At 40.9% G+C, this 27439-nt stretch overlaps 2 protein-coding genes across 6 annotated transcripts; one reads left to right on the forward strand and one right to left on the reverse strand.

Moving 5' to 3' along the window:
* Nucleotides 1-755: 755 nt before the first annotated feature.
* smc6 (structural maintenance of chromosomes 6) lies at nucleotides 756-27400 on the reverse strand. 5 transcript variants are annotated; one of them, XM_082516223.1, is made up of 27 exons: nucleotides 27324-27400; nucleotides 17487-17647; nucleotides 17276-17387; nucleotides 15705-15810; nucleotides 15439-15575; nucleotides 14621-14682; nucleotides 14429-14509; nucleotides 14222-14323; nucleotides 13828-13947; nucleotides 13636-13731; nucleotides 13263-13409; nucleotides 13069-13157; nucleotides 11409-11579; nucleotides 11146-11324; nucleotides 9865-10066; nucleotides 9647-9761; nucleotides 9391-9551; nucleotides 9022-9157; nucleotides 8180-8260; nucleotides 7911-8081; nucleotides 7691-7828; nucleotides 7416-7561; nucleotides 4676-4801; nucleotides 4465-4570; nucleotides 4211-4363; nucleotides 4006-4103; nucleotides 756-3723 (listed from the first exon to the last, which is right to left on the reverse strand). In XM_082516223.1, exons 2-27 carry the CDS (start codon nucleotides 17631-17633, stop codon nucleotides 3636-3638), a joined length of 3270 nt encoding a protein of 1089 aa, XP_082372349.1. In that variant the 5' UTR covers nucleotides 17634-17647; nucleotides 27324-27400; the 3' UTR covers nucleotides 756-3635. The 5 variants fall into 5 exon arrangements, with proteins under 5 accessions (XP_082372349.1, XP_082372347.1, XP_082372348.1 ...); XM_082516221.1 differs by lacking the exon at nucleotides 27324-27400 and adding an exon at nucleotides 18400-18559; XM_082516222.1 differs by lacking the exon at nucleotides 27324-27400 and adding an exon at nucleotides 18381-18559.
* tdrd6b (tudor domain containing 6b) lies at nucleotides 18649-27083 on the forward strand. Its single transcript, XM_082515154.1, has 4 exons — nucleotides 18649-18972; nucleotides 21209-26307; nucleotides 26402-26473; nucleotides 26629-27083. The coding sequence occupies exons 2-3, from the start codon at nucleotides 21234-21236 to the stop codon at nucleotides 26446-26448; spliced, it is 5121 nt and encodes a 1706-aa protein (XP_082371280.1). The 5' UTR covers nucleotides 18649-18972; nucleotides 21209-21233; the 3' UTR covers nucleotides 26449-26473; nucleotides 26629-27083.
* Nucleotides 27401-27439: the final 39 nt, after the last annotated feature.

Here is a 27439-nt window from a genome sequence, read left to right on the forward strand (position 1 = left end):
AGCCAGGGTTTCGGGTGAGCTCATTGTGAAACCTGGCCCCACCTTATCATGCTAATTCCTGAGTTTTGTCAAAACTCCTAAACACAAACTTAACAACGTGGTGTATGCTGTACAGTGCAGCGAGGAATGCCCAGACCTCTACATTGGAGAGACCAAACAGCCACTTCACAAGCGCATGGCACAACACAGAAGAGTCACCTCCACAGGACAAGACTCAGCAGTCCATCTGCATCTTAAGGATAAAAGACACTCTTTCAAGGATGCCAATGTTCACATTTTGGACAGAGAGGACAGATGGTTTGAAAGAGGAGTGAAAGAAGCCATCTATGTCCACTGTGAGCGACCATCTTTGAACAGAGGCGGTGGTTTACGACACCAACTGTCTGCCATCTATAATCAAGTTTTGAGTTCCCTCCCCAGACGCCTTAATGCCCACTCACATCCTGGGCCATCTGATCTCAGGAAATCACATGATAGGGTGGGGCTAGGTTTCACAATGAGCCCATGCGAAACTCTGGCTGATTGGGACCCACACCCAGTTTCACACCTTGGCTCAGGCGATTAGAGGATCATCAGGGGGTCCTTTTGTCCCTCTGTGAGGGGTCACTCCCACTAGGTTTTAAATCTGGGACTCCCCACCATTTGACCTTAGAACTGAAGAAGCTTCTCGGATGAGAGGTGAAATGTCTTCAAGCAACTTAAAGAAGTCCAGACGCTTTTCTTTGCAAGCTCCTTTGACTGTCTAAGGTCTTTCACTGGACGGGATCAAAACATTTCCCTCATAAAGAATCCAAGTGGACAAGAGGGGCTCATCTCTTTCATGTATTTTTAGTCTTCTTTGATGTCTAAACATTTGTGCACAAGCATTAGACCTGAACGGTTTCTCCCCAGCGCTGACTTTCTTGGGTTTTTCTTCTATCTAAGCCGCTGTGTTTCAACTACACTGTAATCATCTGTGATGTTGTGTTTGCCCATCACTCCAGCGGATGCCACCTCTGATGTGTGTTACTGCTTGCCACATGATGTAATCAAGGGCAACCTGAAAGAAGAACAGCGACCGGATGCAGCCCTGCCAGATGTTGATGACAATTTTAAAGAAGATACCGTGGCTGGATTCCATCTTTACGTGGCAGCTTGAACACAGGCATTAGCTCTTGAAAACTGGAATAAAAGCTGCTAGAAAACGTTAATAGTGCAGGACACTTCTGGTAGATCTGTGAAATTTTTCACGTTAATGACTAAATCTGAGAACGTGTATGTAAAGTCAAATAATGAACAGAGGAAATCATCATCAGCCACTCGGTGTTTCATTAAAACATTAAAATTACACTCAGACATCTTATCTATTATGGACAAAACATTAACTTTGTACAGTGCATGATTTTTGGCACACAACCTCCTGTGTTGTTTTAAAAGCCTGCATTCATTTGCCATAAAATGATAAAAACATTACATAAAATAAAAAAGTTCTCCAAAAACACACAGTAATACTGACATACAGCTGCAACTACGGCTTCATTTAGTCCTCGTTAAAAACGTGGCGTGATCTTCATCTAAGTAACGATAATAGAGAAACACAAAACTAATTATAAAAACAGCCTTTAGTGAACACACTGAGCAATCGCTCAAAGCGCTCGTAGGCTAAAAACGAGCCTTCACATGAGCAACAACAACAGCTGCTTGGACACAGCTGTAAAAATTACAGATTGTTCATAGAAATGAAAGAAAAGAAAGAAGAATCTCAAGAAAGATTGGTTTGTGTGAGCCTTCATGGAGATCAGTGCAACAAAAGAAACAAAAAACACTCCACACAAACATACTGTGGTACATTTCAAGCTTGCAAACGATCACCTGGATGTTTGTCTGTCAGTTTTAAGGTTTTATTATCAGGACACAAAGTAGTTGTGGCTTTAGCAAGTCTTTAAAATCAGGTAAATACAACCTAATCTGACCTACAAAACATGACATATTACACTTTGCCATTAATAATTAAACCAAAACGCAATCTAAGTACACCCTTAATGTTTCCAATGGAATTCAGGGGGTGGGTACGAGCCAGGTGCTGCTAATCAAATGCACTTGACTAAATGATCATCAGCAATTGTGAGCACCTCTATAAAAGCAGACGTTTTATTCGTTTGGAGGTCTGGAGCAGTTAAAACAATGCCAACGAGCACAGATATCAGCAGCTGTCTTAGAAAAGCGGTTGTTGCTGGTCACCTGGAAAAGGTTACGAGGCCATTTCCAAACAACTTGAAGGACACCGTGCTGTAACGACAAAGATTAATGTGGAAAACATTTTACACAGTGCTTAGTCTTGCTAGTAGTGGACTTCCCAGCAAATTCAATTCAATTTTATTTATGTAGTGCCAAATCGCAACAACGGTTGATCAAGGTGCTTAATTCACCCCGGAGCCAGAGCGTTGAGCGTTGCTCAGAGCAAGTGTAAAAAGGAGCTACATCTCAGACTCTACGGGCTTCAGTTAGCGTGTTAAAAGTTAAAGTTCATGACAGCACAATTAGAAAAAGCCTGAACAAGTATGGTTTGTTTCAAATTGTTGCCAGGAGAAAGCCTTTCTCTCTATAAACAACATGGCAGTACGGCTTGGGTTCAAAAAGATGGATCTGACGAAATGCCTTTGAAAGACGAAAACGGAGATGTCTGCCCATAATGCATTGCGCCACGTTTAGTGTAAAGCAAACACAGTATATCAGCACAATGTCAAACATGGTGGCGGAGGGGTGATAACCTGGGCTTGCTTTGCAGCCACAGCGTCGACCACAAACTCCTCTGTATTCCAAAGTATTCTAGAGTCAAATGTGAGGGCATCTGTCCGACAGCTTGGCCTAAACTGGGCCATAAAATAGGACAATGATCCCAAGCACAGCAGCAAATCTACACCAGATGGCTGAAAAAGAAAAAAAATATCAAGGTGTTGCATTGACTCAGTCAAAGTCCAGACCTGAAGGGTGCTGCTTCAGCTATTAGGCGAGCAGGCGCACGTAAGTCTTGCGGTTGAAATGTAGCGGCCGACCTGCGGGCGCTGCATTTTTCTTAAATGAATAATGGCACGGTGTAATATATCATATGTTGCTATTGATCTAATTTTAAAACCATGGACTGATGTTGCTTTGATACCTCAGAGCCTGGCGCCGTATCAAGCACTTCTAAGCAAGCCAACAACAGAACAGCTGATAAAGAAAACTGGGTTTTGTAATGATAAAGGCAGAGTCTCTGTCTTAATCCAAGTGAGATGTTGCGCCTTATCCATAAATGTTAATGCACTGAAACTATTTTGTAGGAAGCAGGGGTCCAAAATGCCTCATCACTCTACAAGTTTCAAGACCAGCTACAGGAAGTGTCTGATGGGAGTTGTTGCTACCCGAGGAGGATCTACAAGTCACAAAATAAATTCAAAAGCACACGTACTCTTTCCGGCTAAAGTAAACAGCTCTTGAGATAGCCTGTTTACTCTAGCCAGCATACCACTGGGGACTTAGGTGAAGCTCACACCACATTTAGAGCAATTAAATGAAGACATCCTGGTAATTCAAAAGGGTTCATAAATGTTTTTTTCTAACTGTATACAGTAATGCCCATTAACATTCATCCACTGATGTCACTGAAGCTCAGTTTAAACATCTTCATCTTCTGTTTGACCCCGGTGTCTTTCTGGAGCCCGCAGCTGGTGGATTTTGATGAGGTCCGACTTGGGTAGATTGCTGAAAAATACGAACCTTTTGATCAGTTGTCAATCATTTTTCACACAGCACAGGTCATTTTTAGAGATTAAAAGGTAAAGATGGATAGCGGGAGGTTTAAAAAGAAGAATATAGGATCTTGAAAAACAGTGAAATCAAAAATACTTACCTGACAAACTGACATAAAATGATTTCAGGAACAATAACAACAACAAAAATCTACAATTGGTCTGCTTGCGCACATCAGCCTCCACAGAGAAAACGTCAAAGGATATCAAGGCTAACATCACACAAATACATTACCTGGTGTTCAGAGGTGTAATGAAGATAAATTGTCGAAGATGCTGCCGCTCTGACAACTCCAGAAGCAGATCCAGACAGATTCTTCGATTGTGCATATCCTGCCGCAGCAAAAGAAAGGGAACTGTTAACTCAAGTGAGTAAAAGCCAAATCCCGTAAGCATTTTCTACTGGTTACGTGCGACTAATGTGTTTTCTGTGCACTCACCATGTAGACGTCAAACTCGTCGAGGCATCTGAAGGGTGACTCGGTGATCTCCCACAGTGAGAGCATGAAACAAACAGTGGAGAAGGAGCGCTCACCACCGGACAGCGACCTCATGTCACTCACACCATCCTCCTCCCTGCCTGGAGGCTTTACCTTCAGTGCCAACAAACTTGAGTGTTACTTATATTAACTGTGCTCCTGGTTTGCTGTAATGTAACAAACTTTTCTGGCAAACTAGAGAGATAAGCACGTACCATGATAGAGAGCGTCTCGTTGTTGTGGTCAAAAATCATAGATCCACAGCAGTTCATCTTTATTAGGAAGTTATTGAAGTATAACTTACATCTGACAGACAGGGACCTTCAGGAAAAAGAGAAGAAGAAAAGTTTTAGCTAAAAGTACAATTTTTCCCACGTCAATGAATCCTTATATTATATTTTTCTACCGTGCAAGATCGTTACTTACCTACGCATTATTTTGTATCTGTTCTGCCTGTCTGACATGATGTTATCCAGACGATCGATGAACCTCCGCAAATCTCTTACTTGGTTGGTTTTCTCTCTGTAGAGAGCGAGGGCCTCGGCGTACTCCCTAATGAGGTCAGAGGGAAGAAATTGGCATAGCCTAAATTCTTCTCAATTCAGCTTTCAGTGTGCACATGTAAAATGAGGGCAGGAGATGATTTAGTGATGGCCAGCAGGCAGATCTGATTAATCCGTACAGGGGAAGAGACAGTCCGAAGGAGATGAGCTGAAACTTAGTGAGCAGGAGCACCTTTTTTATTTCTTGGGAGATGAAATCCAGGGAAAATGATAGGTTAGAATAAAGATGGAAGATGTCTTTGAAGAAGCCTTTAAGTAAATAAGTTTTTGAAAAAATACAGTTGGTCTACAGCAAACTAAGTTAGCTTTTAAATCTGTATGAGTCATGTTTGCTGTGTGAGTAAATTCTACCTTTAAACACTTCAATTTTAAATGTCCAAAACATGTCAGCTTTGCCTCTCCAACTTTCCTGATCGCTCCCATTAAAGATCTTAACATCTTTCAGCTCTGCCGCCCGTCATTTGAATAGTGCAACCCCCTCCAAACTAGATCGCAGGCCTCCTGTAAACACTCCCTTTCACCATTGCTGCCATCCTTCTGTCACAAATCACCCCTGACACTCATCTCCACCCACTCCACTGTGTCTGCACTTTCCTCTTTACCTTGTTTGTGCACTAAACATTGCTTTGGATGATCTCGAGGTATTTAAACAGATCCACCTTCACTACCTTTACTCCCAGCATCATCTCCATTTCATTCACACACACACATGTATTCTGTCTTGCTTCCTTACTTCCATTCCTCTTCTCTCCAGAGCACACCTCCACTTTTCCAGGATCTCTTCCTCCTGCTCCTTACTCTATAGATCACAGTGTCATCTGCTATCATCATAGTCCGCAGAGACTTCTGCCCGGTCTCATCTGTCAACCCCCACCTTGAATCCATCCGTTACTCCTACTTGAAGTTTATATCTCTATAGTTGCTACAGCTCTGCACATCAACTTTGCTAATGAGTCCTATAAGGGTAATACTACTATACATAATTAAATTAATATTTTTACTGATGCATAAGTGTCTGAGAAGGATTTAACTGTTGCAGCCGGTTGAGACAGAGCTTTCTAAAATATTATCTATATGATAAGGTTGATTTTGATTACAAAAAACCAATATATTCCTTTATCCAGTACAACAGCTAAGTTCCACCAGGTCTAGGTTTTCGATGCCAATAGCGTTCCACTTGTCATAGGTGTCAATAAAACAATTAACACCCATGACACATTCAGAAGTGCTTCTAACACTGCACCCTCTATAAATACGTAAATAAAGGCAAGATAGTGAATACAAAAACACTGTTCGATCTAAAGTAAGACACCACCTTTAAGTGTGGTGACAACAATTATTAGATAACAATAATTATTCAATGTAACGTTGCACCCAATTAATGCAGAGTTATTTCGTCGATGCGTCTGTGGTGGTGCGCCTACGGTCTTTAACACCGGAGGTCGAGAGCGCATGCAGGCGACCGAGGAGTCTATTGTTTACTTCAACAACCTGACTCATATGTAGCAATCTATGATAGTCATCTTTGATTAGCAGAAGCATAAGGGCAAGGAAAACAATAGCAAATCATAACAGTTGCCTGTTTCATACGTCTGGGTTGTTTTCAGCTGTTGTTTTATGTGTAAAAAGGGGTTAAAGTGGATTTGTCAGGTGTAGCACTGCGAAGAAAAAACGCTTAAAAATAAGATAAAAACTTGTACTTTGAGCTCCAATAGATTTGTTTTCTTTGCATATGGCTGTGATCAGCTAACATGTGCCATTGCTGCTCTTTTTGGATTTATCTGAATTCAACAAGATAACAGAGCAGCTTAAATTTGATGTCTGCTACTCTGGATGTAACCGGACATTGACCATGAACAACACAGGCTGCTGTGCACTGCTCCAACATTGCTGCTTTACTGTAAACTTCACCACACTGCTGCAAACTAACCTGAAATGATGTATTAAATGTAATTAATCTTGCGTCTTCCTTACATCTTTCATCATCTCTCATTTCTATTCAGTAAAATTTTCACACGTGAATGTTTCTTTTCTCCCTGGGAGACGCAGCGTCTTTATTTCTCGTGCTGTTTGAAACATTTGAATGTCAACAGCGATAAATGCTACTCTGTTTATATCCTGAACAAATACAAGTAAGCACAGACAGAGCAGGCAGCTAAATACTCAATTGCAGTAACAACAACTTTATTGACATCTGCAGCATGAAGGCATCACACCGATGAGAAGGAAAAAAGGTGGTGCTGAGAGGATATGCTGGCTCAATTAAAGTTCCTGGACCATCGTTCTGGATGGTTCTGGTCTACTTTAACCATGCCTAAGAGTCTATTTAGGTTAGCTAATAAAACAAGTCAGCTCAGGTGAAAATCCTTGGCTGAGTGGGGTGCCAGTTTAGGTCTAGGGGGAAACTGGGATTAATATATATTATAAGTACCTTAAGTCTGTACACAGGTACAGTACCTGATTAGATTACCTACATTCCACCAGTTTTATACATACAGTTTACACATGCACTAACATGATTGATGAATTAGCTCAATAAATATTTGAGTTTTAACTGTTAAAATAATTTCTGCCTCTGTTGCTGAAAGCCTTCAGTTTCTCACCTGACCACCTGCTGCTGCTCGCCATGGTCGCTTTCATACACTTTGATCTTCTTATTCAGTCGAGTGATTTCTGTGTCGATGCTCTTGGTGTTGCCGACCACGTGCTGCCGTTCCGGACTGATCTCTATAGCCTTTGCCACGTATTCCTGTCGTAACATCACGAGACTTCTGCTTACTTTCTTTGATTGAATTCACCGAATACCGGCTGGCGTGAATAGCTAAACTACAGCTTAACTACACCGTATCATGCTGAAAAAAAACAAAAAACTTCCTACCTGTAGCTCCTCTTCTCTTTGGGCAAGTTCATTTTTCATGCCTTCAATGTTGTCGTCATGAGCCTTCACTTTGTTTTCTAAGATTTTCAGGTTTCGTTCATGCTTGGCACACTCCGTCTCCAGTTTCAGCTGTTCATCCTGTAGATCAAGAGCACAAAGGTTTGGAAACCTGCACAAAACAACAAGTTGTAGACCTGAAACTGTAAAACCTCTACTGCACCTTAAGGGGCTCTATTTCCTCTAGAAGCTGATCAATCCGGTCTCTGACAGATGAGTACTTGGAATCTGAGTCTTCGGCCATTTTTCGCTGCTTGTCGAGTTCTGCCTTTGCTTCTTGAACACTTTGCTTCTCTGCCTCGATTTTCTGCTGATTCTCTTGGGCAACTTCTTCCTGCACAGTTTAAAACATTCAGAAACACTTAACCTGCATAATTCATGGCAGCATTTAGTTTATTACGCAACAGATAAAAATAAAAACTGAAGTATCACCAGTGAGCTGATGTCATTAATTTGCTCCTCACTAGCAGTCACGAGATCAGTTATTGCTGCTTTGACATGATTCACAGAAGCCTGCAACGAAGAGAAAATAAATGTTATCTAATGTTAATTAAAAATCACATTAATCACATCTTTCAGCACTGATTTGCCAGCATTAAACAGCAACTGGAACATAGACTTTACATAAAAGATGGATACATAGTAACTTATGGATTACTGTTTGCAAGACTGGTTTTTCTGTTGTCACCATCTTGAGGTTTTGTTTTTTTTATACTAAACACGCTCAATGCTAACACTGAGCAACTATCTTGGTTAGCAAGGTACATTAGTAAATCACTGTAAAACTGAAAGGGATGCTAACTTGATTTTTAGTGAGGGGAGTAAATAGCCACAATCTTTTTACCTGTTCATGCCTCCAGGGGCTTTCTGAGCTTCTTGCTCGAAAATGACATGCCCAAACTGAATATTGTATTTCTCAGCAATTACAAACTCTGTGTAAACAATCCTGGCATCAAAATAAAGCTAACACTTGTGAGATTTCATTAGAGGTGTAAATATTACAGCAGATGTTACTGTGTCAAAGCTACTGAGGCTGGAACACTAAGAAACTACTTTTTTTTTTAGCATATAACCCCTTTAAAAATATGCTTTGGTTCACATTTGACTCCAGAAAATCAGTAATCAACATATTCAGCCCAAACACTGAATTCACTTGTCAGCTCTTTAGCTTTCTGCTTTAATTGGAAGCCAGAAACCACAAAAAGAGGAGACAGACTGCAAATGCAGAAAATGAAAGGAAACCCAAACAGCTTCAGGTGTATCTTTTTACTGACCAGTGTTGTCTTCATGGTCAGGATGGTGTTGTTAAGATTGCTCTCCATATTCACAATGTCTTCGGTGACAGAGTTTACTTGGAGCTGAAACCTGGACAGCTGAGCCTGGTAATTCTCCAGGTCTGAGTCCAGCATACTGGAACAGACAGGATACCACAAACATAACATACCACATCTATGAAGTCACATGAAATTGGGTTTGTTTTTGTTTGTTTGGTTTTTTTTTTTTTTTGGGGGGGGGGGGACTGTACTCAGGCACAATTTATACTGCTGTCATTTCCATGTGACATAAAGATCCAGTTTGAGCATTCAACTGGGTGTAAATGTGAAAGACAGTCACTCAAACCTTGAATAGTTTCCAGTGGTTACCTTATTTCAGTCTCAATGTCCCCACCGAGATATCTTGCCATGCTGAAATCAGACGTGTAATAACGGTTTGGATACACCTGATCCCCCTCAACAGTGAAGGCTTCACGGCAGTTTTTAGGTGGACGGCAGTGCTGCATGACCCTCCTCGCTTTATCTTTTTCCTGAGATCAAACAACAACAACAAAATGCAACATCAATCCTAAAGCACCACTCTAGGCAATATCCAGGCATAAGCAGGTCTTAGTAAGACACTTACTTTGATTATAAGGATTGATTCTATCCCTCGCATATCAATCAGACAGTTGATAATCACTGGGCTTGTTGCTGTGATTATGTCCATTACCGATGGGTACTCCGGATGATATGCTTTCCTGTGAAACAGCACAGAGTGAAAACAAAACATGCTTAAAAAAAAACAAAAGTTTCAGAAAAACGTAATAAGAAAAAGAAAAGAAAATCTCACATAATGCCGACCTTCCATGAATGTTGTACGGTTTATCAGAGAAGGGGCTGACGATAATCTGTGGCCTGTTGCCCTTTGGATAAAAGCGAGTCATCAGCTCCTGGAGGACCGCCTCGTCTTTGTAGTTGTCGCAACAGAACGCCTTCACGAAGCTCCGCAGACAGCACTCCACAGCCACAGCTAACGAGGGATCCTTTAAACTGATACATGCCCCTGGGAATAAACACAGACTGTCAGCTTCAATATATCAAAAGTAGAAAGCTTTGAATTATTTAAATGTTAAAGATGTTTATAAAAAAAAAAAATTAAAAAAAAAAAAGGTACAGCGTTTGCTTTTTTGCATGAAAGAAAAGAACATTAGACATATGTCTGTACAGTAAATACGCAGCTGCAGCTAGAAACTCGTTAGCTTAGTTAGCGTCAAGATGAAAACATGACAAAAACCAATGCACGATAGTGAAAAACTATGATGAAATGTATTGACGCTTTTGTCCGCCAATAAAATGAGATGAAAATGGACGGATCAATCAGAACAAACTAAGTTGTTCAGAAAGGTGGGACAAGTTGGGGAGTGATCCAATCAGAAGTAATCTCCTTGTGTAGTTAGGTCAGATTTGATCTGCCCAGGGGAAACATACAAGTTCTCGCGCTCTCAGTTTCTCATGAAAAAGCAACAAAATGTCAACACTTGTGAAGAAGAGAGAAGCAGGACTCGTTTCACATTTGATGTCAAGGAAAATAAGATGCTTCTTAAACCATGTGGGGCAACTCCCTGTCTTTGTGATGTGCTCCATTTAAAGTCTGAAGTCAGAGTTTCCAACTTGTTATCTGTACTGCCACTGTTGTGTGCTTGTGACTTGCCATACAGAGATAATCGAGCACACTATCCATGACTTTTCTTCAGTCATGCTTTCAAGCACAGAAAAACGACCCCTGCACTGTATTATGACTACTAGTGAATGGCTCTACCTCGCTACAAGTTGTCTAAGGAATGCAGGACCTCGTTGCTGTGAGGCAATGACGCTAACAGGGCACGTTTTCTTGATCAGAGAGCTTTAGATGTGATAGCTGACAGATGACTCACTTCTTCCTGTTTCCAGTTTTCAGTCTCTGTTCTAGTCAAACTGGTTATTGGCGCTTGTTTTTAATTTAGTATGCAAACATTAGAGTTTTATCAATCTTCTCATCAAGAACGTTAACAAGCAGATCGTATTGAACTGAAAAGTAAAAAAAAACAAGTCTGAAAATATTTTTATCCAAAAAAAAAACAAAAACCTAAAAATGAGTGTTACCTATTGGACCAACAGGTCTCTTGAGGAAGCGTCCCGTGGCATAAGCCTCGCTAATTGCACTCATCATGTCAGGCACCTGGTCTCCAAAGCGCTTTAGTTTGTTCGATCGACTGGCGAGCAGCTGATTCTTCCTCTTTAGTTTGGACTCATATGAAGCCTGTACGTTCCTTTCCTCCAGTCTGGTAAATACAAAGAGAGCAAGATCATAAACTTTCACTTCCCTGACAATATGTTTACACCAGAGCTGATTTACTTTGTTATACCTCAGCTTGTCCAGTTCTTCCTTCCCTTTGAGAAGCGCCTGATGTTTGTTCTTGATGTCTTGATTCAGGTGCGTGCACTTATTCTCGAGCTCTGCAAGCTGCTCTTTCAGATTACTTAAACTCTTCTGCCGTTTCGTGTATTCCGAGTCTCCCTCACTGTTCAGACTCTTACTGAAACAGAGTAAAAAAAAAAATATTGAAAACAAATACATCAGCTGTATTCCATCAAAGACTCGGTGCTGTTTCCTGCAGTATATTGCAAGTAAACCTGACAAGTTTGGGATCAAGTTTTGGGTGGCTTGCGACCTAAAATCCAAGTACACAGATGCAAAAAAAATCAGGCCACTGTGCGATGTGTTCACTGCTACAGGTACACATGTGGTAAATGCAGACGACAGATACCGTGGCAGTGCCAGGATTGTGAGTGATGAAAATGTTGAAATGTACTCACTCACTTTTTATCATTATTTGTAAATATGTGTACAAATGGTTGGTTTTTTGTACTGTTTTCATCAATAAATGTCAGCAACAAAGGACATACACCCATGTGTGTTGATTTCTCCCTAAGATGGCAAACTGAAACACTCCAAGTTGGTGACTTTTGGAGATTTGTTTCCCTGGATGATTGAGAATGCATCAAGATGAAACACAAAAGGAAGCTCACCGCTTTTGTTGCTGCCATAAATGCCATTAGTTCAGGGAGGTCCATGAACCAATGAACATGCTCCATGCACCACTCAGCAGGCCATTTGTAAATATGTGTACAAATGGTTGGTTTTTTGTACTGTTTTTATCAATAAATGTCAGCAACAAAGGACATACAAAGGACATGTGTTGATTTCTCCCTAAGATGGCAAACTGAAACACTGAAACACTCCACTCCCCCACCCCCTCAATCACTCACTGAGTGATTGAGGGGGTGGGGGAGCTGCTAAAAGCGGTGAGCTTCCTTTTGTGTTTCATCTTGATGCATTCTCAATCATCCAGGGAAACAAATCTCCAAAAGTCACCAACATGGAGTGTTTCAGTTTGCCATCTTAGGGAGAAATCAACACACATGGGTGTATGTCCTTTGTTGCTGACATTTATTGATAAAAACAGTACAAAAAACCAACCATTTGTACACATATTTACAAATGGCCTGCTGAGTGGTGCATGGAGCAAGTTTTGGGTGGCTTGTGACCTAAAATCCAAGTACACAGATGCAAAAAAAATCAGGCCACTGTGCGATGTGTTCACTGCTACAGGTACACATGTGGTAAATGCAGACGACAGATACCGTGGCAGTGCCAGGATTGTGAGTGATTGCTGAAAATGTTGAAATGTACTCACTCACTTTTTATCATTATTTGTAAATATGTGTACAAATGGTTGGTTTTTTGTACTGTTTTCATCAATAAATGTCAGCAACAAAGGACATACAAAGGACATGTGTTGATTTCTCCCTAAGATGGCAAACTGAAACACTCCACTCCCCCACCCCCTCAATCACTCACCCCCACTCCCCTCCCTCCAGAATTCCTAGGTAACGACCTAATATACATATGAATGACTAGCCAATTTAGCTTCCACTTCCACCATTTGACTGCTCTCGGGTTTTATAGGTAGAAAGGTAGAAGCCTGGGGATGCTAGTGTTAACATGAACTCTTACTCCCCTACCTTGCTTTTGCCTTATTAAGCTTCTCCTGGAGAAGGTTTTGCTCTTGTTCCGACTGTTTCAGCTTGTTTAGAGCTCGAAAATAAACGACCTATTGGAAAAGATTGTGACATTAACATGACGTCAAATATTTCTCTATGCATACAGTAAATAAGTAAATGTGCAGATTAACACAGCGCCGTTTGTCAGCGACTACCTCCTGGTCCTTGTGTGCTTTGCTAATGATCTTCACTTGTTCTTTCAACTTAACATTGTCCTCTGATAGAGACTCTTGCTCTTCTCTCAGAGTGTCAATTTTGCTTTTGATGCATTGAAGCTTCTTCTCTAGCTGTATGATCTTCGTCTGAAGATGAGAGAGACAGAAACAGGTTTTTAAAGACAATGCCTGAAAATAATTACCAGCAGGATAGAGCCACTCCACCCCACAACCTCAGGATATCTACTGTAAACACAACCATGCATTATGTGAAGGAAGGACTTTGAGTTTATGCAGAGATGAAGGTCTGAAGTGGTCTGACATTTATAAATAGGGTTGTATATTTAACAGAAAAGAAACACTTGTGACTCACCTGACAGAGCTGAAGGTTATCCTTGGGTTTGTAATTATTTTCTTCCTTTTCAATGTCTTCCTTCAACTGCTTTAAGAGCTGCTCCTTCTCACTCACCTGAAAGAGATAAAAAAAAAAAAACACATTTATTAAAAATTGCAAGCTCTATCCAACCAGCAAATGTTGCGTTCAAGCCTCAAGATCAAGTCTTACCAAACACCATACCATCGCCTTCTTCAGATTCTCTAAAACAACCTTCATGTCACTGAAGGATGCAACATTTTCATATCGTTCCTTCTTCTGCAGGAACTCTTGCTTCAGGTCCTTGAGACACTGGACACAAAAGCATTTTAAAATATGTTTGATTTATGTAAAAATCAAACGCTACTCATAGATAAACATATAAGCTGCAACTGGATACAATTAGGGTTCCCAAATAAAAGGCAGAAAATCAAGAGAAACCCCAAAGAAGAAGATGCTTTTAAAACTGTCAGTGTTTAACCAAAAATAAACAATGTAAATAACATTTCTCCAACGTGTATTTGCTTTATAATCTCGCTTGATGTGCAACATCAACGTTCAGCGGTTTGTGTGAGGAATGCCGTACCTCCTCTTGCCTCTCAACCTGCTCCCGCGTGACCATTTTAGTGTGTTTAATGTGGATGTAATCTCTCTTCATCTGCTCGAGCAGAGTTGCTTTCATGAAGAACTACAAACGAAAAAAAGCAGAAAAGAAAGCACTTATCAAAGTGAGCTTCATTGCAGGTGTAACCTTTAAATCTTAACGCTTTTAGCGAACGTGGCGTTACGCTACCTTATACTTGTCTGTTTCACTTTTTGAATGCAGGAACTGCTTGCTCATTTCTTGGCTGAGAATGGATACTGGGTTATCCAGCTGGAATACACAAGCAAATATCCTGTTAAGTCCTTTAATGTGTATGATTGTGCAGGAAGCAGTACAACCTCGGGGCATCTACAGGAAAAAAATTTAAAAAGTAGCAAGTACCTGGATGTTAAAGTGGTCCAAAATGCCCGTTAATTCCTCCTTTTTGTTTGAGACGAGATGTCCTAAAAGAGATAAAATGCAAGTAAAGTGGTTTGAACCTCTGTTGCCCTTTAAAAGAGGTTATAACTTACATGCCACTCATTGGAAAATAATAAGATGGTACTGTACTGTGTTCATAATTCCTTAAATTTGGACAAGATCTCCTACACCACTGGCCGATATCTAGCCCAAAACACGACGGAGCCTCCAGTGTGTTTTCCAGGCTGTAGACACTCACTGTCTACACTCACTTCACTGTGACAGGTTTTTAGCTAATAGCTCTTTGTGAATCTTGTTGGTGCATAAATACTAATTTATGCCTGTTAAACTTGGTTACTTTGGTAAATTTTTGGGTAGATTCAACAGAAGAAACGTGAATAAATTCTGTGATTTTGTGTGAGAATGTAATAATAGTGTTATAATAATGTTAGTGGCTTAACATACAGAAGAACATTCTTCTGAAAATGGTCAGGTACAAGAGTGAACATGCATACTGGCACATGCACTTTAAGTTCCTTTTATTTATAAAATGACATTTACAACATAGGAAAACCAGCGGCTGAAAGCAGTGCCATGCAAATAAAATATATACAAGTTTATAGAGAAAATTCCAGACTGAGAGTAAAGAATGTATACAGTATTAGGAGGTGACAGTGTGGCTGAAGTGTTTGGTCTCCACTCCCAACTGTGTCTGGTTAATCTAAGATTTCCAGAAGGTTTCACAAGACTTGGACCGACTCACAGAAAGTTTTCCAGTCACAGCATCTGTGGAAAGTCACCTGATTTGCTTTTCAGCCTGCAGGTCCGGCATCCATCACTCGAGAGCCGATGTTCAATGGTGATACTGTCGCCGTAAACATCCTTTTTGTAAGCATCTGGCCCTCTGTTTCTCAGCTTTACTGTTATATCTGCAGTACTAGAAACCAGAGTGTATTTTTAACATTGTTTTAGTGACGTGCTAGTAAAGAAATCTGAAGCATTTTTAACACTAAAATAAAGACACACAATTTATTACTGAGGGACGATATTAGGATCTATTACTTACTTTTCATTGGTCTTCACAAAGTCTTTCAGTGACATTCCTCTGTTCGTCACAGTGGCCTTTCCCCCGAGGCCTACAATCAAAGCGGTCAGGATAGCGCTTTTTCCACCTGAGGGATAAAGCAGTTACAAGACAACAAATTAAATCGGTGCATGTAAAGCATCTTACAGACATGCGGTGCTCGGCAGTGCTAGAAAACTATGCAAATGATTGTAAATGATGCATCAACTGAAAAAAAAGAAAAAAAAAGAAATCAGGGAGCCATCTTTGAATAAACAAATTTTCAGTGAGCTCAGCATTAAACAGTTCCTTACATAAGCTGATACTTCACCTAAAATGATTCAGCCAAGTGAGCAATAAATGATAATCTTGTGAATCCTGCAAAGTATTTTTTCCAGTGAAAGAAATCTAAATGTTTAAAATGTTTTACAGGGGAGTTTGTGTGGCGTTAAGTGACAAAATAACAAAGCTGGAGAGGGATGGATCAAATGTTCTTCTGTAGATAACAAAATTGGGTGTTGTTCATTCACTCTGTATTGTTGATCCACAAAGGGTGACAAGGTTTTGTTCTGGATTTAGGCCTGAAGTCTAAAGATGCCATTCCTTCCTGATATATTAGAAGTCTGTTATATCATTTTAAAAACAAACTCTCGATTTAAGTACGACTGTTCATCATTAACGCAATGCAGAGATGGTCGAGATGATCTGCTGAATTTCAAACCAAGCATCAGAGTGGGGAAGAAAGGTGATTTACGTGCAACATGAATGTAACGTGGTTGTTGATGTGAGTATTTGAGAAGCTGTTCATCTACTGGGACTTTCCCCACACAATCATCTCTAGAGTTTACTAGAGAAATATCGAGCGAGCGGCAGTTCTCGCGTTGATGTCAGAGGTCAGAGAAGAATAACTGCACTGCTTAAGGCAACAATAACTCAAATAACCACTTGTTACAACCACGGCGTGCAGAAACACATCTCTAAATGCAGAGCATAGCAAGTCTTGTAACTTACAGTAGCAGAAGACCAGACTGGGTCAGCTGAGAACAGGAAACCAAGGCTGGATGGTAGCATCAAAATTTGAATTCAGGCTCTTGGTGGTGTAATGTTGTGGGGACTACTTTTTTTGGCACACTTTGCTTAACTGAGCATTGTTTAAACACCTCAGGCAACCCGAGTTTTGTCGCTAACCATGCCGATCCTTGTATGACCACAGTGTACTCATCTTCAAAAAGCTGCTTCCAGCAAGATAACACAGGATGACAAAAATCCCAAATCCTCTCAGTTGGGTTTCTTGAACATGACGGTGAGTTCGAGGTACTCAAATAGCTTGTACAATCCAAAAGCACCTTTGGAATGTGGTGTAATGAGAGATTCATATCATGGACCTGCAGCAACTGTGCTATCATGTCAACATGGACCAAAGGTGAGAGAAGGTCCAACCCCAAACTAGCATGCTGTAGCTAATAAAGTGGCCAGCAAGTGTTTCTATAGGGAAAAGAAAGCTATACCCAATTAAAATCACATGTCAGACATGACAACATCCAGGTACAATCAAGTGAAGGGAAAGCTCTTACTTCCATTGTGGCCAACTATGAAATTCACGTTTGGCCCAAACTGGAACGGACCAAAAGAATGATGGCACATGAAATTCTTCACAGTGATGCTTTCAATGAGTCCAATGTCACCCTAAGAACACAAGCAGAAAACGATATTTAACCTTTAACGAGCCGGGAGGAGCAAAGACAAAACTTTGTGTGGGTTTTAATGTTGGGGCGAAATACTCACTGTAGAAAACTGAGCGAAGGCCTTGGAACAGATCCCCTGATGACTTGGGTTTGCATCATCTGGCGTATTTTCGATACTCGCAGCTGCGACTTTGCGGCTCTTGAAAGTTGTTGCTTCAGTGATCACTTTGCCTTTTCTCTTACTCATTTTGGAACAAGTCACTGTCAACAGAGTTAACATGACAAAGCAAATGAGATACCATTATTTTTAACTCCCCCTATAGCTCAGCACTGTCAGCTTAAATGAAACTTTCACTCATTTTGCAAACTGATAAGTTTTTAATTCTACTAATGCACAACCAGAACAACTTTTCTCGTTCAGTCTTAATCTATTAAACTGGGCAGATTTGAATGCTTCTATTAATAAGTGTGTCCACCTGCAAAAGCCCTAAATAAGCCATCAGTATTAGTAGTAGTTCCTTGTTTAAATTTGCAATCAGAAGTGTAAATATGTCAGCGAGACATGCAGCAGTTTGGAGACGGCACCAAAAATGTATAGGGAAGCTTACACAGTGGTGAAAACTAATTTCTCATAGAGTCAGCATGTAAAAATAAAGAAATATGCATTTTGACTTGAAGTCAGGAAGCCGCCACCTAAACTAGCAGATTCAGCGGCGATACAAATAGATGATCAGCAGTGCAACATGTAGCTAAGCGTTTTGCTTCCACATGCAACTCTACATAACTACAGGCACCAGCAAGCCGAGCTACGCTGCATCTATAGGTCACAATGAGCTGGATCTGCTATGCCAGCTGCACCAACATGTAAGAGCCTCTGAGCTCAGTGAGAAAACAGCTTCCAAAAGTGCACACCAAAGTCCAGCTCTTTGTCTCACAACCCCCCTGCAGACCTCCGCTAGAGCTCAGCTCTCGTGGATCACGAACAATATAGCACCTTGTTAGAAGTCGCCTACCATCGCTCGATCTCGTGGGAAGCCTTCAAAAATATTATGATCACGGGAAGAGTGTGCGTCGCTTTACGACTTCCTGGTCGTACGGTGTGACTGCGTGGAAAACGAGCCGCTGCCGTGACAGTTGTGGGTGTGATTTCGGTTCTAAACACGGAACACGAAGCGTGCAGCGTGATTGGCTCGGCATCATTGCTCGGCACCCACCTGTGTGCGTGCGTGGCCGTGTGTGTGCGCGCGCGCGTTCAAAACAAATGTAACAGTTTTTCCCGTTTTGTTTTTGTTTTGGCTGAAAATAGAAAAGCCGGGGGAGTGAGAGAGGAAGTGGAGGGAGGGACCGGGGCTTTAAATGGTGCTGCATGTGGAGTTAGACTCTATATTTTATTTTATTTTATTAAAAAAACGAAAAGAAAACAACAACAAAAATGCAAACACATTGATCTCCGGGAGGATTTTGTGTCATGGCTCATCGAAGCCTTTAAAAGGCGTGAGTGCACGCCCCCATGTCCTCCTCCTACCGGATCCCAGTTCAGTTTAACGACAGGAACAAGATGAGACGTGTTGCCTGCAGCAGACGTGGTGAGAGAAAAAAAATTAAGCTGAAGATCCGTGTAACACATGTGAAAAAGAACGCAAACTAAACTGTGAAGCGACGGGCACTTTTGGTGACAAAAGTCTTAAACTACCCTTAATTTTATTTTGCTTGCAATACGCCAGGAAAAAAAACAGACCTGAGCAATTTATCTTCAGACTTTCTGAAGATTTTTCAAACGTTTTCTTTGGTCACCTCATGTTTTCTTTTCTTTTTTTCTTGATCTATGAGTCATTCAAGCATTAAAAATAGTCCCGTAACTCAAGCTTTGAATCAGTGTTGGTGACACATCATAGACAGCTTAGTAAATAACCAATACTGAATTGTATCTTTAGGCACTTGAGGCTAGTAGACTGTTTATTTTTGCACCAACAAGGTGATTCCCAAAGACCTATTCCCCGAAAACTTAGCATATCTATGCAAAGTCTGCAGTATTTGTTAAAAGATGTTTGTGGTGGCCAAAAACGTTTCAGGCCTAAAACTATCAACAGCAGACAAACAGTGAAGGTTACACATCTAAGCTTTAAGAAAAGAGTGAGGAATCCAAGTTTGACATTTTTGGTTCCAGTGGTTGTACAAAGGAGGTCCAGAGAGAGAGGTACAACAGTGAGTGTCTACAGCCATCTGTAAAACATGTTAAAGCTGCATTTCAGCCAGTGGTGCTGGTGGTCTCTTAGCATCAGATTTTGATCCACAATACAACACCATCTGCGTCTGATTGGCAGCAGCTTTATTTTTAAGCATGACAATGACCCCAAACACAGTGCCAGTGCAGGAAAAGCATACCTGGATAGACATCTTTCACCTGAATAAACTTAAAGTTATATCTTTTAAAAATGTTGGCATGTTCTGCAGATGGACAGTAGATGGCACCGAATGCCAGTGTTGTGAAATTTAAATGATCTGCTTTCTCACCTGATCCTGATTGTGTCTCTCCTCATCAGGCTGCCTGAGCTGTCTTTATGTGTAGTTTTTAATGTGCTAATAATGAGATGGGTCATTAAGTCCTGTGTATGACTGGTGGCGCCAGTGTTCGGCAGCCTCACCTCTGTCAGTGCGCCCCAGGGTGGCTGTGGCTACAATGTAGCTTGCCATCACCAGTGTGTGAATGTGTGTGCGAATGGGTGGATGACTGGTTGTTTAAAGCACTTTGGGGTCCTTAGGGACTAAGTAAAGCTCTATATAAATACAGGCCATTTACCATATAGCTTGTTTGTTTTGTAAATGAACACCACCAGTCTCACTGCAATTCTGTGGCCTGATTGAAGTTAGATTAAATTGCACATTAGTTGTTAGTAGATCACAGTAGGTCAAAAAGAACTCAAACAGCTGCTGCATTTTTTTTTTTTTTTGAGTGGTTTAAATGGCACAAATTTGTTTCTCTCTATCATCATATTTGTTTTTGTTCATCTGCTGTTGTCAGTTAAGTGAGCGGTTAAACAGTCCAACAAGTGAATGTTTTTAAGAAACCTGAGACTCCTCTGCAGCCCAAGACATACAGACCTGAATAATAATCCTCTTCTTATAAGAATAAGCAATGAGATAAATGCATAAGTAAAATAGTTGAATGCACATGTGGCCAAATAATCATCTGGTGTGTTTAACAACTTTTCCAGTTACATTAGAAATTACTGCAAAGTCAGTTCAGATTATATACGTTTTGGTTGGTTAATGGTTAGAAAATAACAAAAATTGCTATCTCATGGAAATTATGCAAAGTGTTACTTTGTTTCTCTGCTAACAGTTCTGACATAGATGACTATAACACAAAAATGCATGCACCATCATCAAAATGTAAAAGTTGCATTTTAAAAATAAGGAACTATATCGATCCCACAGTACATGGCGTTGCAGCAGTTGTGAAGTCAGTTCAGTCTTATTTGTATAAAACTGAATATAATTCAAATCTGTATGCTGTTGAACTCACAATAGCATCGCCTTTTCAGTTATTTATATTGGAAGTTTAAGATCCTACAATAATACAGAGAAAACCCCAACAATCAGATGACCGCCTGTGAACAAGCACTTGGCAACAATGGGAAGAAGAACCTTCCACCATAACCAGGCTCGGGGAGGGGCTGCTATCATTAAATGCAGAGTGGTAGTAACCTAGGCCACACTACAGTTTAGTACAATTTAAGTGCCTTTAAAAAAAATAATGGACTGAAGTTTTTTGGGTTTTTTTTCTTAAGTCGTAACACATTTGTCTTTACTATTTTGCAGATATATTTGATGTCTAAGCTTCACGATGTGTTCAATTCCCGGGCTTCCAGCACCAGGAACAGAAATCTCTGTTCTCATCACCAGGGTGAACCTGAAACCCAACTGTGGTCTTGTGGAATTATGGGTAAATATGGATGATGAGAAGAAACACATTTACGAGCAGATGAGAGAGGAAATTCAGACTCCTCACAGGAAGTTTTCTGGATTAGAAGGGAAACCAGGGGATCTCTGTCTGGTCTGCATCAACGAAACCTGGCACAGAGCTCGGATCGTATCGATTGAAAGTCAAACATACAGTCTTTTTCTAATTGATCAGGGGCAGCCCCACATTGCCACAAGTGCAGTTTTAGCATGGGCTCAAAATGACAGCTTTCTCCTGCCTCCTGAAATCGAATGTTGCATACTTGCAAATATCTTGTCCCTTGAGAAAAATTTCCCTCATAGAGCTACAAAGTTTTTGATGTCTCTGCCTGGGAAGAAGTTTAGGGGACTCGTTCAATATGTACTGATGCCGGATAGGACAATTCTCCTTGACATACCAGTTGTTTCGAAGCACATGTGCAAGTCTAGAGTTGCAAAGAAGATCCCAGTGGAGGAATTTAAAAATATTGTACTGAAATGTCTAAATTTGCCCAATGATGAGTCTTCTGAGGCCTTTGATGTAACACAGGAACAGAGCCTGAATGTTAGCAGCCAATTTGCTAAACATAACCAATACTTTTACCCAGAGCTGCTTACTGACATTTTGGAAACGGTTTATGTGACTGAGGTAATTGATCCAGAAAATGTTTTTTGCCAGCTTGTTATTCTTTCAAAAGCAGTGAAGATATTGTCTGAACAGATCCATCAACACTATGAAGAGAGCTCTAGTTTTGGAGAGGAACTTCCGCAGAGCTGTGGGGATCCATGTGCTGCTAAAGGGACAGATGGCAGATGGTACCGCTCATTACTAAAGCAAAACATTGAGACCTGTGATGGTGCTGTAAAAGTCTTTCATGTGGATGAAGGAAAAAATGACTTGGTGCCTGTTGAAGACATCAGGCCACTGGCTGGCAAATTCCTGAGAATGCCAGTTATCACATATCGTTGTTCTCTAAATGGAATAAAAGAAAATGGCAGAGAGTGGACTGCAGTGCAGACAGATTTGTTGAAATCACTCCTGCTGAACAAGACTGTGGTGGTGACGTTTGACCACTATGATGCGACTCAAGATGTCTATAATGTTACACTCTATGCAGCTAATGCTACCTGTGTCAACAGTTCTTTTCTGGAGAAGGCAGACTTTATTCCCCTCTCTAAGCTTGAGCAGGATTTAATTGTCCAGAATGAATCTCTTAACTCATCCATTCTCAGTTTACTTGAAGATGAACAATGCATGAATTTACAGAACAAAGTCCATGTCATTCCTGATGGTATACCGGAAGGAACTGCGCCAAGCTCCAAAAACAAAACGGTCAATGGTGGACAAGAGTGTGCATCTCCTTCTTGTAACGGTGACATTTATACGAAAGCAAGCTCTGAACCTGCAGTAGATTGCAATGGGAATACTGCATCAAGTTTCTGCTCTGAGTTGCAAAGTGCTTGTCATGACAGTGCATTCACTGTAGGAAGTAGTGTCACTGTAAAGGTGTCTTGCATTGAAAGCCTACAGAAGTTCTGGTGTCAAATAACAGAAGATGACGACTCCCTCAGATGCCTTATGCAAGATCTGCAAAATCACTATTCATCCGCCCGCTCTCAGCCACTTATTCAGTCCATCTGCGTTGCCCGTAATCCAGATGATAACATGTGGTACAGAGCAAGGATCGTTGCTAATAGCAATTCACCTGTTGTAGACGTGAGATTTATAGACTATGGTCAAATTCAAAAGGTCCCTCTGCAAGATGTGCACCCCATTGATCCAGCTTTCTTGCGGCTAAGTACTCAGGCTTTCCCATGTTGCTTATTCAGTCTGAAGAGTCCTACTTATCCCGTTACCACTACTTGGAATAGCGATGCCTTAGCAGAGTTTCACAAGTTTGTGGATTTAAGTGCGTCGACAGACAGTAGTTTGAAATGCGTTGTAAAGGCAGTGGAATCTGATGAAGAAGGTCTGCTGCTTAATATGGTAGACATTCAGACTGCATTTGGTAGTGCACGTGAGCTTCTGGATAAGAAATGTGCACAGTCTGAGGCACATCTGCAATCTCCTCCACAAGTCACATCTGATGTGTACAATTACTCCACATATAATATTGAGGTGGGTGGTAAAGAAAATGTGTGGATAACGTCTTCAGAGACTGTCAATCACTTCTACTGCCAACTGGACAGGAATGCTAAATTGTTTGACAAATTGATGGAAAGTGTTGCACAACTCCTTAGTGAGCCACAGCGCTCAGATCAGACTCTTGGACTCAGTAGCTTGTGCTTTGCAAGGTACACTGATAATGAGTGGAACAGAGGTCAAGTAGTAGAAATAACTCCAAAGCACAAAGTGCACTTTGTGGACTATGGGGATACTCTTGTAGTCAGTGAAACTGATATCTGTCCCTTTCCCACTGAAGCGAGCGTGGCCAGGTCATGTCCAGTGCAAGCTATTCCCCTCGGACTGTTTGATGTCCCTGCAGAATTACCCCAGGAGGTCAACCAGTGGTTTGCAGATCGTGCTGTTGGCCGTAGTTTCACCATTTCCGTGGCAAAAGTGGAAAATGGAAAGCTAATTGTTGAACTGTATGATGGCTCAGTGAGTGTGAATATGAAAGTCAGAGAGAGGATGGCTAAAACTAAACAAAACAAAATGACCGATGTCAATCAGCAGACTGACCAGCACCACTTTAACAGCTTGAACAAAGGCTGTTCAGCACAAGAATCAGTATTGGTGGAGACAGCAGGACAAAATGGAGTCCATGGTAACGATAGGATGTCTGCTGCAGATGATTTAAAGGGGAGTTCAAAATCCACAGCTAATGTCGCTTCACCACGGATTGAGCATGCAACGGTTTTGGATGAAGGAACAAAACCCATAATGCTTGTCACTCTTGAAGACAAAACTGTGGCAGAGACTTCTGTTCAGATTTGCCACAGTGACTCAGACACACAGCACTCCAATTCTTGCCTTGAGAAAAACTTGACCATCTGCATGTACAATTGGCCAAATATTTCTCAAAAACGGATTGAGGACGTGTACGCTTCCTGCATTGTTGGACCACATTATTTCTGGTGTCAGTACAACACTGAAGATCTCAACATGATATCAAAGCTTGCTCAGGAAACTGGGCAAATTCAAGACGCAGTTTTTCCTGAGGTACTGGTGCCTGGAAGTCCATGCCTTGCTCTCTTTTCCAGTGACAACCAGTGGTACAGAGCTCAAGTAATTCAAAAGACTAACAGTACTCTCGATGTTCTATTTATTGACTATGGAAATGAGTCTGAAGTTAGCATTAAAGATGTGAGGTCAATACCCCAGCATCTGCTGGAGATTCCTCCTCAGGCATTTCTTTGCTTTCTAGATGGCTTTGAGTGTGAAGGCTCCTGGGACGATGACGTGTATGATGACTTCTACAATCTTGTGGTTGATAAGCCGCTCAAATTGACAGTCATTAATAAGGAAAAGTATTCAGAGATGGCGGTTCCTCAATATGCAGTGAATATTGAATGTGTTAAGATGTTCATCAGTAGCTTAGTGCAGGAAAACAGGAAATCACTGTCAGGAGAAAATTCAGAGAACCAGACTGATCAAGCAGAAAGTTTCTCCCAAGGCATTCAAACTGAGAACAACACAACTCATTTTGATGCTCCCAAAGGAAATGACAATCTTTGCATGTACAAAGAGCCACAGCTTTCCCAAATCGATGCAGAGACTGTATATGCTTCTTGCATTGGGGATCCCTTTTACTTCTGGTGCCAGTATGCCAACACAGAAGGTCTCCGTGAAGTGTCACAGCTTGTTCAGGAAGCAGGAGAGGCACAGAAGGACACGATGCTCCATGAGACTCCCCATCCAGGGAGTCCATGCCTCGCTCTATATTCCAGTGACAACCAATGGTACAGAGCCCAAGTAATTGAGAAAGCGGACAGCACACTGCATGTTTTGTTCATTGACTATGGAAGCGAGTCCGAGATTGACATCAGGAACATCAGATCATTATCCCAGCCTCTGCTGGAAAAGGCTCCTCAGGCCTTTTTGTGCTGCTTAAATGGATTTAAGGAGTCCGAGGGCTCCTGGAATGACTCAGTTTACGATGACTTTTACACTCTTTTGATTAATAAACCACTTAATCTCAGAGTAATCAGCATAGGAAACCACTCAAAGGTTGGTGTTCCTCAGTATCATGTTGAAATTGAGTGTGAAGGAGTGGCTGTGAACACACTAATGCAGAAATACTGGAATCCGGTTACAGAAGAATGTGTTGATGCTGAAAGCCATCAAACAGAAAACCTCCCACAGGGTGGTCAGACTGAACCTGATGTGAAACAAATTTGCGTTGCAGAAGAAAATGTTTTTAAATGCATGTACAAAGAGCCGCGACTTTCCCCCAACGATACAGAGATGGTATATGCATCTTGTATTGTGGGACCACATTTCTTCTGGTGTCAATATGCCAACACAGAGGACCTCTGCAAAGTGTCGCAGCTTGCTCAGGAAGCAGGAGAGGCACAGCAGAAACTGTTCCCTGAGACTCCTGGTCCAGGCAGTCCATGCCTCGCTCTGTATTCCGATGACAACCAATGGTACAGAGCCCAGGTTATTGAGAACGCTGAAACTTCACTGCATGTTGTGTTCATTGACTATGGAAATGAGTCTCAAGTTGACATCGGTGATATAAGATCACTGCCTCAGACTCTGTTGGAGAAGGCTCCTCAGGCCTTTTTGTGCTGCTTAAATGGATTTAAGGAGTCTGAGGAGTCTTGGGATGACACAGTTTATGATGACTTTTTCAACCTTGTGATTAATAAACCACTCAGACTGACAGTAATCAGCATCGGAGACCACTCGGACATCACTGTTCCTCAGTATCACGTTAAAATTGAGTGTGAGGGAGTGAATGTGAACAAACAAATGCACAAATACTGGAAAGGAGTGGCCAGAGATGGTGCCTTGGCAGAAAGTGTGGAATCAGGTTAGTAGACTGCTAGTTAGTGTTACTGAAATGACTGAAAGGTCCTTTGCTAGTTTAGTTTATCTTGACTTTTTTTTTTTTTTTTTTTTTTCAGTATACAAGGATGAAACCAGTGCCAAGGATGAGATTGACGAGGCTTAAAAGCTGTCAAGTGATACGGCAATCGGTACGTTTAATACATAAAGGTCTCTTTTTGATAAATGCTTCTTTTTTTATGTATTATTAATAGCAACTCACAGATGAATTATCTATCAAAAGTAAATTTCCAGAAATGGAGAATTAATGACAGCACTAAAAAAAATCTTTCTTTGTTTCTTCCAGCTCTGGGGAGCCAAAATGTGTCTGATACGTTGTTTCAATATGAAGTAACAATTTGTCTTATTACATTTTTTATTTTTATATTTGTCCCAATAAAGTGTTTACATAGATTAAAACTGGTTTGTTTATTTATTTTCATGGTTTCTAAACATTTGAACAGATAGTTTTGCAGACTGCATTGGCTGGCAGATTTGCAGCTGCTTAGCATTTGTACTCTGATTAAAAGAACAGTAATGCAGACTTGGAATAAATCTCTACAACCAAATCATCAAGATGAATGTATAAATAAAAGGGATTTAGTCTTAGCTTTTATAGCTTTTAGATTTGTTTGGATTTATTGTTATAACAGGTTATAATATTCTTTACCAGGTCAAGTCTCTAGAAACGCGTACAGAGTCATATTTTTGTTTTTTGACAATCCTTAAAGATGGTTTGATTCCTAGAGCAGTTTTCACTTTTAATCCAAAATGACTTGCATTTGCTTATAATAAAGATTTGAGCATTAACAATTGGTGCTGTTTAATTTTAATTTTTTTTTTCTATGGATATTTATTTGGCATTTCATTTATGAAACAACGGTCACTTTAAGGCACTTTATGTCTTAACGTAGAATCTCTGAGTGGAAAACTCAAACTATCAGTGCTGGCTCATGGGGTATTATCTAAGTAATTTTTGAGATTGAAAAAAAAACTCCTTACAGTTTAGAAACTTCTAATGGGAAGAAACGTTGAGCAGAACCAGGCTCAGGGAGGGGGAAGCCATCTGCTGCAACTGTCTGGGGCAGAAAGGAAAGAGAAAAAGGGCACACACAGAG

The sequence above is a fragment of the Aulonocara stuartgranti genome (genome assembly GCF_965226115.1).
Source record: "Aulonocara stuartgranti genome assembly, chromosome: 19".
Taxonomy (NCBI): domain Eukaryota; kingdom Metazoa; phylum Chordata; class Actinopteri; order Cichliformes; family Cichlidae; genus Aulonocara; species Aulonocara stuartgranti.

Coding starts and splice junctions, on each gene's coding strand:
- smc6 (XM_082516223.1), bottom strand. CDS start 17,633: ATGAGTAAGAGAAAAGGCAAAGTGATCACTGAAGCAACAACTTTCAAG. Junction 7,829..7,910: donor AGGAAATAGAGCCCCTTAAG/GTGCAGTAGAGG, acceptor CTTGATCTACAG/GATGAACAGCTGAAACTGGA. Junction 4,364..4,464: donor ACGAGACGCTCTCTATCATG/GTACGTGCTTAT, acceptor TTGGCACTGAAG/GTAAAGCCTCCAGGCAGGGA.
- tdrd6b (XM_082515154.1), top strand. CDS start 21,234: ATGTGTTCAATTCCCGGGCTTCCAGCACCAGGAACAGAAATCTCTGTT. Junction 26,308..26,401: donor GGCAGAAAGTGTGGAATCAG/GTTAGTAGACTG, acceptor TTTTTTTTTCAG/TATACAAGGATGAAACCAGT.